The 15,217-nt window shown below is 53.1% G+C and overlaps 1 protein-coding gene across 4 annotated transcripts in view; it reads right to left on the bottom strand.

Annotated features, from left to right (window-relative positions):
• The window catches only part of PRKAG2 (protein kinase AMP-activated non-catalytic subunit gamma 2), a 244,449-nt gene that overhangs the window by 83,164 nt on the left and 146,068 nt on the right, over window positions 1–15,217 (bottom strand). For all 4 annotated transcript variants that reach the window (XM_032840244.1, XM_032840245.1, XM_032840246.1 and 1 more), the window contains one exon: window positions 7,223–7,440. In XM_032840244.1, the coding sequence (XP_032696135.1) occupies window positions 7,223–7,440 (218 nt within the window). The remainder of the gene's footprint in view (window positions 1–7,222; window positions 7,441–15,217) is intronic.

Genomic DNA, 15,217 nt, shown 5'->3' with positions numbered 1-15,217 from the left:
CTGAGCCACCCCCCAGGACAGTCAATTTTTAAAAAGAACCCAAACTTCTGAGTTTATTATCTCCCCAAATACATGACAAAACAGGTACTAGTTATCTTTTGAGATGTAACAGACAACCCTAAAACTCAGTGGCTTAAGAGAGTAATGGTAATTTATTATCTGTGATGCACTGAACTGTGTCCCCCCCCACCACCCCACCTCCAAATTCATAGGCTGAAGCCCTTGACCCCCAGTGTGACTGTGTTAGGGGACATGACCTTTAAGGAAGTGACTAAGGTTATGTGAGGTGATAGGGTAGGGCCCTAATCCAATAGGACTGGTGTCCTCAGAAGAGGAGGAAGAGACCCCAGGGATGTGTGTGCACAGAAGAAAGACCACATGAGGACACAGTGGGAAGGTGGCATCTGTAGCTAAGGAGGCCTCTGGATCCTGCCAACACCCTGATCCTGGACTTCTGGCTCCCAGAAGTATAAGAAATAAGTTTCTTTTTTTTTTTTTTATAAATATGTTTTCATATTCATTTATGAGGGAGAGAGCACGCAAGCACAAGCAGGAAGCACCGTAGAGGAAGAGGGAGAAGCAGACTCCTCACCGAGCAGGGAGCCTCTGTGGGGCTTGATCCCAGGACCCCAAGATCATGACCTGAGCCGAAGACAGACGCTTAATCGACTGAGGCACCAAGGGCCCTGAGAAGTGAATTTCTGTTAAGACCCCTAGTCTGTGACATTTTGTTAGAGTAGCTGCAGCAGAATAATACATTATTTCTTATGGCTTCTGTGGGTCAGGAATTCATGAGCCGTTCAGACGGGTGCTTCTGGGTCTCTGGTATTGGCTGGGGCTACAGTATCATCTGAAGACTAGGCTGGGGCTGGGATTCAGCTCGTGCTGGCTCACTCCCACAGCCGGGGAATTGGTGACAGTGCTGGTTGGGGCCTTAGTTCCTCTCACCCTGGGCCTAATAAAACCTTTTTCATGCATCCCCAACCAACCATCCTGAACCCTTTTCTTCAGTTTAGTTATATTTTAAGTACATCATAAGAAGGAATATGATACCCCTTATTTTCACCTGTCAGAATTTGGGGATCATAAATTGAAAGAATAAAGTAGAGACTGTAAATAGGTCTGTGGTTAGAGGTTGTGATGTACCACTCAGATCCCCTTTCAGAAATGAAGGATTCACCCACCCCCCAACCCAGCTATTGGGACTCTGCCAAGTGATGGACTCAACTATTAGCCAGCACTGCCCTTGGCTGAGGAGAGTTGGCTTGGCCACGGTGAACGCCCTTCCAGGAGAGCTGCCATCGTAATGACTGGTTGATGCCAGGGTAGAAGGGCCTGGCTCCTTCGCCCCAAATTGGGACAAGTCTGGGGAGCTGCCCCAGTTTCAGTGCTCCCAGTTTTAGTGGGGGTTGGCCGAGGACCCGGTTGAGACAGCGCTGCCTGGCGGCTTCTCCCTCAGGCCCGCCTCCCTCCTTCCTCTCTCCCTCAGGCCTGACCCTCAGAAGGCTTCCAAATGAACACCCTGCGCGTTCATTTCTGTCTGGAGTCTGCTTCTCAGGGAACACACACGGCAGCAGCCACCTTTTCAGGGAAATATTCTCGAAAGAGTTAAATAAGACTCCTCAGGCAGGGGTAAATGAACCTCTCCACTCCAGCGTGTGGCGTCCGGCTGCAGGCCCCGCTGTTGAAATCAAGTGATAAGGCGTGTGGTAGATCTCAGAACTGGCCCACACCCGTCACCTCTTCCTGCAGCCAGGCTCTCTGCAGGGGGCTTGGTCACTCCAGCTTCATCCTGTCGGCCGAAGCAAGGAGAAAACCCAGTCTGGCTCCAAGGGGAGAGGAAAGAGATTCTACCTCGGGTAAGAGTCAGGGTGCTGGTTCTGAGCCTGGGCCTCAGGAAGACTTGCCCCCGTGCCTCCTGGAATCGTGCCACTGTCATAAGAACTAGTCTGCGACAGCCTCTGCCGGGGGAGGGGAGACCACACGGAGCCGAGGTGAGACATTCCAGCTGAGGCCTCTCGAGGCTGACCCGCTGCCAAGTAACCTGGTAAGCGAGCGCAGACGTGTGAGCGAGCATGGCCAGGAGCAGAACGGCCAGCCTGCCGCGCACGGTCCGCAGGATGGCGAGCTCAAGACACGGCTGCCGTCTTAAGTTTTGGGGAGTTTGTTATGTGGCGATGGAGGCACAGCTACAATACGGGAACCGACCAGGCCAGAGAACCCGGGCCTCAGCCGGAGCCTTGGGGTCCCTGTCACCGGCCCAGCGGCCGCTGCTGGGGGCTCAACCCCACAACCTTCTTCTAGGATTGTCCTTGGGTGACAGGTGCCATCCCAGCGGGAGGTGAATTTCCCTCAGCCCGGGGCACCCCCACACTAACGGCTGCTTGGTGTGAGGGGAGGAAGGCCAGCCTTCTTGCCTCCAGGCGGGGCAAACTCTGGCACAGTTTATACTCCAGGGCTCCCCCGTCGTCAGGCTGAGGCTACGTCTCATCCAAACCGCACGCTCACCTTCCTTCTTTCCTCCCCCTGCACCCACGGGCTTATTCTGAGCACTCTGTACTCAGCCAACAGACGTGCAGCCCAACCCCACCCCGGATCCCGCTTCTAGGGTCTCTGACCCAAGATGTAGGTCAAGAGCGAAATTCCTAGAAGAGAAAGGGGAGGAGCACGGGAATGACTGTTGCGGAAAGCGAACCGGAAAAGTACTGATCCCTCTGATACCTTCACGTCGAGTCTTGAGCACAACAGAAGACGGTCCTTCCCCTAGTCTAGGACAACCTCTCCCACCACCCAAGGACTCTTACCCATTTCCTTGACAAGAGCAGAACGCACGGCTTGCCTTCTCCCTTCAGTCTCTTCCTGCTTCCTTCTTACTAACCCTGTCCTGATTAGTGCTGAAACCTGCTCCCATCTGTAGGAAGAAGGCATCATCTCCACCTAAAAGCGACAGCCCCGTCCCTTTCCCTGCAAAGTCAGGGTTCTCGAGCAATCTGCTCTAGAGATCCCCACCTCTTTCCTCCCCACCATCCGGCCCACGTTCCATGGATTCTGCGCTCGACCACAGTATTCCTGCCAAAGCTATCAGGGCCGACCTCAGTCCTTACATTGCAGGTCACCCTGCTGCACCTGACGTCACGGGTCCTTCCCTCTGAATGCACGAGACACCGTGAAAAATGTTCCTTTCGCTTCCGTGCCACTGTGTTTGCCTGGTTTTCCACCTCATTTCAAGGCAATCCAGAATCCTCTTCCTTCATTTGTGCCCTAAATGTCCGCGTGTTTCTGGCTCTCTTCTCACTACCACATATTTTTCTGGACGATTTCATCTACGATCATGGCATAAACTACTGTTCATATCCTGACGATTTTCAATCTTAATTTGTGGCTCCAGACGCACATACCTAACTGCGCTTTGGATACCTCCTCTGGAACGTTCCACAGGCAGCTACCACCAGCACCTGAACACACACGTGTGTGGGTGCCTATGCACACCCGCACACCCCACACGGGCTCACACGCACACACGCACACACCCATAACCGGCTCTTCTTCCCTCCCCATTCCCTAGCCTAGCAAATGCAACTACCATTCATCTAGTTTCCTGAGGCGAAACTTCTGGAATCATCCTTGACTCTTCTCTATCAATCACGGCATTCCAAATTCCTCTCAATTCAACCTCTTAAATGCTCTTTACTTCTTTGCACTGGTCACTCCGTTCTACCTGGCTACCGCCAGGCCCAGATAATTTCACACTGTGTCTCGTCTGAGCTCCAGTCCTACTCATATCCAATCTCGTTTCCACACCCATCCAGACAGAGCATCATAAAATGCAAAGCTGGTTATCGCTCTCTACTGGGAAAGAATGTCTACTTCCTCTGGGACTGGCTCTTCCGCTCAGCCAGACTGGGCTGGCTGTGTTCTTCCTTCCTAACCACCCAGGTTTCACCAAACTCCATTGAGGTTATTAACCTGCCTGCATCCCCCAGAGAGACAAACCCCCTTCTTTGTTCAGCTGGCCATTAGCTGTTTTTTAAGCCCTCCCATGCATAGTGCGCCATTAATCGAGTAGTGACAAGGACAAACATGTCTCTTCCTCACACGGTTGTCACCCGCTTGCCCTCTCTGAGCAGTTCCTGACACACAGCAGTTGTGAGTCTTTGCTGAGTAAATAAATGAGTACTTTCGACCAAAGACAAACTAATTACCTTTATCCCCATTCCAATTTTAGAAGAAGACTCATGAGAACACATTTTATAAAAGTGAGCTTTGGGCTCAATGTTCACAGAAAGCATCTTTTTGTTCCAAAGGACAGGGACAAATTATATCTAAATATTTTCAAGCTGAAACGATTTCTAGTCTTTAAGAAATCACATTTCTCCGGTGAAGATCGAGTCGGTCGCCAAGTTCATGAAATCAGCCAAGCTCTTGAGGAACTTAGCACATCGCTTACAGACGATCGGCATAGTCTAATGACAAAGAAGTGAACTTTGTATGAAGTTGAAACGACCACCAGCCCTCCGGCAAAGTGGACAGTCCAGCCCCCGATGGCTGCAGAGGCCATGACAGGGGCCCCGGGACGCCTCGGGTGATAAAGCTGACCGGAGGGGTCAGGCCTGTCTGAGGTCGGGGAGCCCGTGGGGACACTGTCTTCCGATTTTGAAATGTATCCCTGCAGAGTGTAAGTGGGGAACCTCACCCTGATTTCTTGAAGTCTGAACTATATGAACACTGTAGTCCTGTCTGGATCACTTTTTTAAAAAATTGTAGTAAAAAATTGTACATAATATAAAATAAACCATTTTAACCGTTTTTAAGCGTACGATTCGGGGATATTGGGTATATTCACACCATCACCCTCAACATCTTCAGAACTTTTTCATCTTCCCGAATCAAAACTTCCCCCACTGAACGACGACTCCCCAGTTAACCCTGTCCAGCCCCTGCTGCCGACCCTTCTATTTTCTGTGTCTATGAATCTGACCACCCTGGGGTCCTCAGACACGTGCGATCACCTGGCTTCGTCCTTGTACGACTGTCTTATTTCGCTCCATGTAATGTCCCCAGGGACCATCTACACTGCAGCACGTGTCAGGATGTCCTCCCTTTTTAAGCCCAAGTAAGAGCCCATGTACGGAATGACCACCCCTTGGTCCTCCCCTCAGGACACTTGGAAGGTCGCTGAAATGTCACTGAGATGTCACACTCGGTGTCGGCCGCGTGTGTGGGATCGCAGGCCCTGACCAGGGCCCATGGCATGTCTGTCGTTGAGTGTGGGACACAGCTGAGGACACAGGCACTCTGGCCCCAGAACCGCCTCAGAAATCCTGGAAGGATGCAGGCTTCTGAGTTGTGGGAGGTTTAAACAGCTGAGAACACCACTTCCCAGTCGTTGTCGTCAGAGGGAAACCTAACTTTGGACGGACAGCACTCTCTGGATTCTCTGTTCTTTAAATCGGGAAAGGCCAGGAGCAAACTTCTGCCGTCACGGACAACTGATGTCACCATCACTTCCAGTGATCTAAACCCTGAAGAACGGTTTTCGCTGCAAGTTGGCATCTCTTCCTAAATGGGCTTATTCTACCAAGTATCACTCATCAATGAGAAGAAGCCAGTATCCTGAGACTTTCACATCTCCCTTGCCCTTGGAAGCCCCTGTGCTGGTCACCTCCCTCTTCCGTCGTCTCTGCCGGTCCCAGCCCCCACAGGCTCTTTCTGTCCCAGACGGCCTAGTCCATAGGCTTCTGGGTAGGTCTGTCCCAAGGCTGGAGGGAGGAAGTGGCGGAGACACCAGGATTTTTATCTCCCTCAAAGGGCATCTCTGGCCAGTGGCTGCTTCTCTGTAGCCTCAGCCGGGCAGATGCACGGGGTTCGACTCCCCTCGGACGGACTCTGGAAACCCCGCCACCTCTCATGGCCCCTCCAGCCCTAGGGGAGTAGTCGCTTCCTGCTTTTGACAATCTGGGTCGCCTCACTGTTCCCTTTTTAGATTCTTTTTTGTTCCATTACCTGTATAACCAAGCCTCTTTTTGAAACGCCCAGGAGAGCCTTTCTAGATCTTCTCTTATTCCCACTCAAGTCATGGCAACTTTTCTTCTCTGGAAGCCTTTCCCTTCACCTCCCCCTCAGTCCAACCCCACCACTGACGCAAGGCCCAGCTTCCTGGGCGGCCCGCACCGGACCACTGCGCTTCCCTTCCCTGCCTCCTCTAGCGCAGACCCCCACCGCCCCGCAACCTCCTTTCTGCTTTGACTTAACTCTTCCATCTGAGTGTCACCCTGTTCCCAGTAAGACAGGAAGTCCCAGAAGGCAGGAACAACACTTGCATCTGGTCCCCGGCACCTCAGACAACACTCTGGGAAGCCTCCATCTCATAAAGGAATCGCTGAAAGAACGAGGAGGACAGCGCTGGCATGTCCCCTGCGTGACAAACACGCCTTCTTGCTCTCCAAAGATAACAACGCTTGTGGTCGGACAGTGTCTGATGGTGAGGTCTTAGCGTCTGAGGCCTGTGACCAAGACCTCCTTTGGCAATAAGGTGTCTGCGGATGTGATCGAGCGCAGACGAGGTCACATGGGAGCAGGCTGGGCCCTGACCCGACACGAGTGCTGTCCTCATAAGAAGAGGACATCGTAGACACACAGACGTGGGCCCACGACCATGTGAGGACAGAGGCAGAGACCGGAGCGAGGCTGCTACAAGCCAAGGATCACCCGGGGCTCCCAGAAGCTGGAAGAGCCAGGGAAGGATTGTCCCTGCTAGAGACTTCGCGGGGAGCACGGTCCTGCCCAAACCAGGACTTCAGACCTCCAGCCTCTGGAGCTATGAGGCAGTAGCTTCTGGGTCTTTTGAGTCCCCCGGTTCACGCCACCTCGTTCCAGCAGCCCCAGGGATCCACCAGAGCCACCAGACCCCACAGTCCCAATCACATGGATGGGCTTCAGGGACACAGCTCTCTCAGATCCCAATCCAGAAAAATTCAAATAAAGCTTTTAGTGATGGACATCTTAAGAGGCCAAGGCAAGACACAATTTCTGGTCAGGGTCCAGACGCTACCACTTTCTGTGTAGTTTCCCTTTGCCTTGTGGCGCCCTCAGTGTCTCTTCCTCAGCCCGGGACTCGTGACAAAACACACCCAACGCGTCAGGGGGGCGCAGTGTCTTCTTCCGCGTCCCCCCCACCCCCCAATGCCTGGTGCCCGGGGCCGCAGGACGAGGCCAGACTTACGGTTCTGGGGGAGGCATGGTGTGTCGGCGAGGCCACTGGAGGCCTGGCGGTGCCCTGGAAGGAGGACGGGCAGTACCTCTGGCCTGTGTCTGGAGGGGAAGATGAGGCGTAGATGCGATTTTCCAGTCGCTCGGGCTCTTGCTTGTAGGACTCGAGAGGAAAGGTGTGCTGCTTGACCACCTGGGTGGGTGTCGACGGAGAGGACGAGAGGCCGGAAGCTGCGGAGGAGACCGGAGAGCGCTGTCAGAAGTCTGGCTGAGGCAGAGGAAGGCCGGGAATGCTCTTCCTCAAATGGCAAGGGTCTGCGTTATTAAATTCTGAATGTCGGGGACAAGTCTGTTTGTATCTATATCTGTTCCTGTGTTGCGTCCCCCAAATAGCTGGGTTGAAATCTTAACCCCCAGCACCTGTGAGGATTTGGAAATAGGGTCTTTGCACACGTCATCGAGTTAAAATGAGGTCACACTAGAGTCAGCCTGGCTCTTAACTCAGTGAGACCAGGGTCCTTATAAGGAGAGACATGGACACCTAGATCATCCTCAGAGGAGAAGCCATGTCATATGGAGCGACGCATCTATGGGCCAAGGAGAAAGTCAGAAGCCAGCAGCAGGGAAGGACTTTCCAGGGTCTCAGAGGGAGGACAGCCCGGCTGACACCTTGGCTTCAGACCTCTAACCTCTTAAATGGGAGAGAACAAGCTTCCCTTGTTTTAGGCCACCCGGCGGGAGGTACTTCGTTATGGCAGCTCTAGAAAACTCATCGAGTCAAGCTGTTGGACATTGATTTGTTTACCAAGAGAAGCAGAATCTGGATTTGGGTCTGGTATCTCACATTGATGGAAAACTAAGTAAACTTTTTGTTTTAAATTTGGTATTTAAAAATTTTAAGCCATGGGAATCAAAGCAAAGACGACAGTACCAAGGGCTACCTACTTGCTATTCGCTGCTCTGACACAGACAAGGACGCAGCAGCCTACAGAGCGGAGCTGCTCTGTCCCGAATTCCAGCCCCTCTCCCCACAGTCCACAGTCCCTGTGCACGTGTGCTCCCTTCTCTGCTCCCGACTTTGCTCCCCAGAGGAACCTCTGTTCCTTGGGAGTTGATTCAACCAACCCTTTCTCCTGACTCCCAGCCCTGTGACCCCTCATGAGAACATCCCACGCTTACTGCAGACCATGGGGTCACCACACGCTATTTAATGCTAAAACCAAATGTGGAAGTTTGTAAGTCTCCTGTCCCCCCACAAAATCCCCCATCTGTCTCTGGGGTGGGGGTTCTGGTTTGCCTTTTGGGTCCCCACAGTGGCCGGTGCTGCCCTGGTGAGGGGAAGGCACCTAGGAGATGCTCAACACCCAACAGGCAAGGTGAGAGAAGGGAGCCCGGAAGGGTGTGAGGCCCAGGCTCCACTGGCATCTTCTCTCCCTCCTGTGCCCCGAGAGTGTGTGGGGGGTGGTACATAATTTCCCTGGTGGGAATTTGGGAAGGAACCAATGAAAGGAGGGGTGTCATCTCTAGGGAACCCCCTTTCCCATGAAGCCATCCCAAGTGGGAAGCCCTGCTCCAGGCCCTGGGCTGACCTCTGGGAGGCAGGTCTAGGTGAAAGTGGGAGAGAGAACACTCGATCACCCATGGTTTTGTGGGTCTCAGAACTTAATATAGCAACGGCCTCCAACAAAAAAGCCCCCAACTCTTTTTTTTTTTTAAGATTTTATTTATTTATTTGACAGACAGAGATCATAAGTAGGCAGAGAAGCAGAGAGAGAGAGGAGGAAGCAGGCACCCTGCGGAGCAGAGAGCCCGATGTGGGGCTCGATCCCAGGACCCCGGGATCATGACCTGAGCCGAAGGCAGAGGCTTTAACCCACTGAGCCACCCAGGCACCCCAGCCCCCAACTCTTTTAGAACCAGAAGTTTTCCCTCAAAAGTCTGGAGAAGCAAAGCCCATTTTGAGGTGGGGCTTGGGGGTGGGGGAGGAAGGAGAGGGAGGCTCCAGAGCAGGAGATCTGGTGGGTTCCAGCTGCTGGGGGAGGGGTGGGAGTGGTCTGGCAGGCAGGGTGACAGAGGAGCTGCCTGGCCCATGTCTGGGCCCGTCCCCAGTGTCATGGCTTCAGTGCTCCCCAGTGATGCCCACAGAACGGTGAGGACTGAGGATGACAACCAAGGCTCAGGGGGGTGTGGCTGGGCCTTTCAGAGGGTTCTGCTGCAGAGCAGAAAAGGGAAGCCCTTGTCCTACTTTGTTTGTGGGGCCCGGCACCCCGTGGGCCTCAGGTCCCCAGGGGTCGGGGCCCGTCCTTCCACGGTTCTCCCAGCGAGAGTCCTCTGCTGGCCCACTAGCCTGGTTCCTCACAGAGCGGCCCAGAACAGGCTAGTTCTCACGTCATAGGTGAAGAGAGAATTTTATGTTTTGTGCTCCCAACACTTGCCCCGACCCCGTGGGTGCTTCCTGGGGGCGAGAGCTGGAGACTCAACAGACCAGTGAAACAGAGGTGGGTGGGGGGCATTTGGACTCAAAGTTTGAGCCACTAACCGTGTTCTGACAACCTGTGAGAGCCTCTCAGGCGAAGCCCCTGTGGGGGTCTTGGTTCTCCATGTTAAGGCGGACTCACTGTCCAAACACGGGGACAATCAAACCGGCTCCTCCATCCTGCCTGTCCCTCTACTCCCAGACCCAGCTCGGACTCTGGCTCAAAACACACCCTCAGAGTTGTTTCCAGAAGCCGGGACAAGTATGGGTTTCTGTGGAGGCATTCTGGAAACATCTACCAAAACTACAGACGCACGTGCTCCCCGACCCAGCGACCCGCTTCTGGGGCTTCCTCCCGTAGATGTAGCTGTGGCATTGCTAAAGGACGAGTGTGTGGGGTCGTTCGTTACCTGGTGCTTTTAAAAGCAGAGACTGGAGACGCAGACGCTCACCGACAGGGAAGGGGCTAACACGGGGATGGGACATCCACGCAGTCATGGCTCCCTGACAGGCGCAACAGGCTGCCCCGTTCTCCTTACCTCTGAGACCGCGCGGGAAGTGAAAAGGCAAACCCCAGAGCCACCTGTACTGAACGACCCCACACATGGTGTCAGAAAAGGGTCTGTCCGCACGTGCCGACAGTGTCTCGGGAAGGGTGTGGAAGCAGCGCCCGGAGACAGGAATTGCTGGCAGGGACAACTGTCGTCGTCCGCCCTTTCCTATTTTACAGGTTTCATAGCATGTGATGTATTAGCGACTCAGAAAACCACTTCCTCCAGCCACTGTTCCGCTTCGGAGCTAGGAGGCTTGCTAACGCCGTGTAGACCCACCTCCTTCCTCTTGCCCTGATCCCAGCGGCCCTCACCAGCTCTGACCAGGTCTGTCTCGATGGAAGCACCCAAGGGCAGGGCCTGGTCTGTCTGTCTGTCTGTCTTTCTCTCTCTAAGAGGCTGTCCTGTTTACAACATTCATCAGGGATGAAGCCTGTTGCTGTCGTGTAAGGGACATTCACAGCTGGTGGACCTCCGCACAAGCTCTTTGGGTATAGAATGTTCCTTCCCAAGCGTAAATAATTTAAGAGAAGATGACTAAGCAGCTGCTCTCAAACGGCTCATCCTCTGTGGGCCGACCCCACCTGAGTCCTAGAATGGTCCAGACCCACGCTATGGAGCGTAAGAAGGCTGGTGCAGGACACCCACAGCCCTGGACACAAGCTTGCTGAGCTGTCTGGGATGAGGAAAAGATGAGTGGGCTTCCCGTCTGGTGGGGGGGGCGTGGTGACAATTGGCTTCTAGAACAGAATGGTTCTCCATGCCCCCAGGAAATCTCTTCTCAGCAAAGTCTTTCCAAGTTCAGAAGATGCCTCTGACTTTCCACCTGGCCTTCCTGCCTCCTCTCTGCGCCCTTCCCAGGGTCGGTGGGATGATGGGGGAGGGAACAGGTAAAATGAGGGGAGGATTAGCAGTATGTGTGGTTTAAGGTACAGGAGAAGAACCTTCCTAGGGCCAAAATTATGCCCCATCTTTTCACTGATACCTGAACCATCTTTAAGATGAGGTAGAGTCTTGGAAGAGCAACATCTCTTTTTGCATAATGCTTCACAGTTCACAAAGAGCTCCTACACCTCTTGCCCCATTCGCTCCCTGAAGCCATGCCCCGGGGCAGGGGGGGGGACGGCTTTACTTTCAGTCTTTGTAGGGGGAGAAACCAGTGACCAGAGAAGCTGCTCATCCCGGTCCTTTAGTGAGTAAACGATGGTAGAGGGCACACCTGTAACCTGTGTTCTGACTCCCAAATCCTAAACCCTTTGGCCAGGATCGAACAGGGAGCTTGCCAAAAGAAAGATCACAAAGACTTAAAATGACATTTTGGGTGTGCAAAAGTGGGGTTTCACAGGCCTGCGGGCAGGAGAGCCTGGAAAGCACTGGGTACAGAAGGGAAGTGAGAGTTGGGCAGGGGGTAAGGGGGACAGGAGGGGAGGATGTGCTTGGGGCTCTGTTGGCTTACTCCTGGAGGGTGGGCTTCATCCCAGGGGGTGGGCTTCCTTGCCAGCCAGCAAGAGCAGAGACGTGCTCAATGCAGAGGAGAATTTTACTCACATTTATGCTGTTTTACTGGGGAAGAGGGGGGATTTCTTATGAGAAAAAGCAGGGCGGCTAAGAATGACGTTCCTAAGTCTTTTTCTTCTTTTGAGTATCGGGGCTGCAATTCATAAACACAGAGGCGGACGGGGCAGTGCTGCCCCAATCCCCCATGACTGTGAAATAGACCAATTTATTTCCTAATCACGGGGCCAACTGCCAAACTGCAAAGCTTTCAGGAAGACCACGGCCCGCTCAGCCAGCTGCCGGGGGCCAAGCGGGCGCGGGCGTGGAGGAGGGGCATGTACGGAGCTGCTGAATCCCACCTTTCAGTCTGGTTGGGGAAAGTGGGGCAAAACCGACACCCAGACCCAAACCACCCACAGCCCATGCAGGGAGCATGGGGGCTTAAATGCCTGGAACAGTAACGCAGGAGGAACTCGGGGAAGGGGGTGGGAAACCTCGGCAGAGACCTCGGGAAAGAGCTGGGCCTGCACTTTGGAAAACAAAACAAATCTGCCCCCCCCCCCCACCGCCCAGTGAAGGTGACTTTCCGAAGGGCCCAGATAAGACTGGGCTGTGGCCATAGTACCCAGAGCAGACAGGTTTCCCCCGTTCTGTTCTTCTGAGAAGGCTTTCCCTCCTCCTTCTGCTCCTTAAGGACTTTGTTTAGGACCGCTGTCAGCCTCTGAGTGTGAACAATGCCTTTGATTCCCCCGGGGCAGCAGCCAGGACAAGTGAATAGGCAGTGAGTGAACAGAAACGGCTCCTGGCAGCCACACAGGACACCAGGCAAGTGGCTCCAGACACCAGGGAGCCGTGAGCTGGTGACTTCACAGGGCCAGGCTGTCCTGGCATGAGCTACATCTAGAGAGATGGGGGCGGAGGGAGCACAGGGGTGCCCCGGAAGGAAGCGAGCAGACATCCACAGAAGGACAGCAGTGTGGCGGGGAAGGTGGAGGCCCGGATTTCAGAAGCCTCAAGTTCTAAGCCGAGTTTTACTGCTAACTGGCCATGCGCCGGCCCTTGAACAAATCAAACCCTTGCTTGATAAAAATAAAGCAGGTAGACCAGATGGCCGTGTGGTATGCGCATGATCCCCCCTCCCCTGCCCTAAGGCGGCACATGCATACAGTCTGAAATAATAAGAAAGGGGCGCCTGGGTGGCTCAGTGGGTTAAAGCCTCTGCCTTCAGCTCAGGTCGTGATCCCAGGGTCCTGGGATCGAGCCCCTCATCAGGCTCTCTGCTTGGCGGGGAGCCTGCTTTCCTTCTTCTCTCTCTGCCTGCCTCTCTGCCTACTTGTGATCTCTGTCTGTCAAATAAATGAATAAAATCTTTAAAAAAAAAAGAAATAATAAGAAAAAGGAGAAAATTCATTCTGTTCCTTCTCTTAAACGTCCTTGCTGACCATGGTCTCATGAGAAGAGCAAATACTCAGTTTACACTGGTGGGAGGTTTGCTTATATGCGGTTTTAAAAACTAGTGACTTGTTACAGAGATGAGGGGACTTATCGCTGTTGTTCCTAACTTTGAAGGAATGGTGACGAGGGTCATGGGGGTGAGGGAAGAGTGGCACAGGCAGGGAGAGGCAGGAGACCCTGCTGCTCAGGAACTGTGCCACAAAGAGGGGCACTTAAAGGGTCAGAAAGCCCCAGCAACACAGGCAGCACGACTGATGTGTACACACATTGGGTCTGGTGTGGTATGAGAAAGCCCGTCAGTTTCTCGCTTGCTTAGGAGGGCTTTTCTCCACGAGTAAATTCACTGCTTCAATTTTTAACCTTTTGCCTCTTGGCCTTCTCTCTGGCCTGGTTACACTCTGCTCCTCCCTGCACTGGCCCCCTTCATTTTTTGCTCTGAATTACCTGAGGTAGGACTTACCCAAGGTGAGAACTACCTGAGGTGAGACCTACCCGAGGTGGAAACTACCTGAGGTGGGAACTACCCGAGGTGGAAACGACCTGAGCTGAGACCTACCTGAGGTGAGAACTACCTGAAGTAAGACCTACCCAAGGTGAGACCTACCTGAAGTGAGACCTACCCAAGGTAGAAACTACCCGAGGTGAGACCTAACCGAGGTGGGAACTACCTGAGGAGGAGACCTCAGGAAGGACAGGAAATCCCTTCCCATCTCTTCTCCCTGCATTTCCCCCCGAGGAACCTAGGGGAGCTTGGGAGACACCAAAGGCAGTGGTAGCTCTGCGTCTAAAGGAATAAGCAGCTTCATTATCAGGAAATGTGGGTCAAAACCTGAGACCCTCATGAATCCTAGGCCTCTAGGTCTAAACCTTGATGGTAGACTTCCAGATTCTTCTTGGTTTTAAGGAACCAATCATGTCTTGTGGCAGCTGGACTTTCTGGGGGCATGAACTCTACCTGTGGGGTAAAACTAGACTTCTTTGGCCTTAGTGGGCTGGGGTTGCAATGGATACAAACATAAGCAAACATTCTTATTTGCTAATGAGGGGGGTTTGGCTGACCTTCTCTGGTATGTGTCCAGTCCAGTGATCTGGTCTAAGGCTCTGTGTAGAATATTCCTGAAGCATCACCATATCTTTATCATTGCACTTTGGACAACTTTCTGCCTTCATGTCCCACAGGAAGGTTTTGCTCAAAACCTTTGGTCTGGGCAGTCCCTGATCTCCAGCTTCACTGAATTAGCCCAACACACTCAGCACAGCTTCTGGGCCACAAGTTGAGATGTTGCCAGACTGAGGTCCTCAAACCCAGCTAGGCATAAGGATCACCTGGGAGCTTGGAGAATACATGTTCCCAGGTCTTAAATATTCTGGTTGAGTGGGTCTGAGGTGGAATCTGGGAATCTGGTTTTTCTAAATTCGCCAGGTGGTTTAGTGGCCAGACAGGTTTTGAAACATTAATTGAATGCAGATTTTCCATTCTAGAAATAGAAAACTTCTAAAGGAATCTAGGTCCCACTCTACATTGTGGCCATGGAGAACTAAGACCTCAGCCTTCTCTCTCATAGCTCCTTCTTTGAGAAGGTGAATTCCCTTCTTTCTGAGTCCCAAGCCCCCAGATGGGTCTCTGAGGAAGTCACTCTTCCTGTAGTCAACCACAGTCTCACGCAGATGACCCCCAGGTGATGCCCCATCCCTGGTCACCAGGTGTTCACGCAGCCACCGGCCAGCTCGCCCTTCTCCTTCTCAGCTGGCTGCTTGGAGCCCTTGCTCCAAATGCTTCAAAATCACTCATCTCCTAAAAGATCCTTTCCTGAGGTCCTTCCCTCCCCACCCTAGCAGGGCCCCTCTCCTAGGGCTAAAGTCTCTGGTCTCTTGTCTCAGGATTGGCCTGGATATCTTTATCAACCAATGGCCTTGGCTCTGGCCATACTTGAGCTTACTCCCAGTTCATATGTCAGTCTGAGGTAAGGTTTTAGGCTGTAAGTTTTGCTTATAGATCCTAAGAATCTGTTCCATAATCTTTAACAGT

The sequence above is a fragment of the Lontra canadensis genome, unplaced genomic scaffold (genome assembly GCF_010015895.1).
Source record: "Lontra canadensis isolate GAN:19392208 unplaced genomic scaffold, GSC_riverotter_1.0 scaffold111, whole genome shotgun sequence".
NCBI lineage: Eukaryota > Metazoa > Chordata > Mammalia > Carnivora > Mustelidae > Lontra > Lontra canadensis.
The sequence above is the reverse complement of the archived record's forward strand: the minus strand, read 5'-3'. Positions and strand labels throughout refer to the sequence as shown.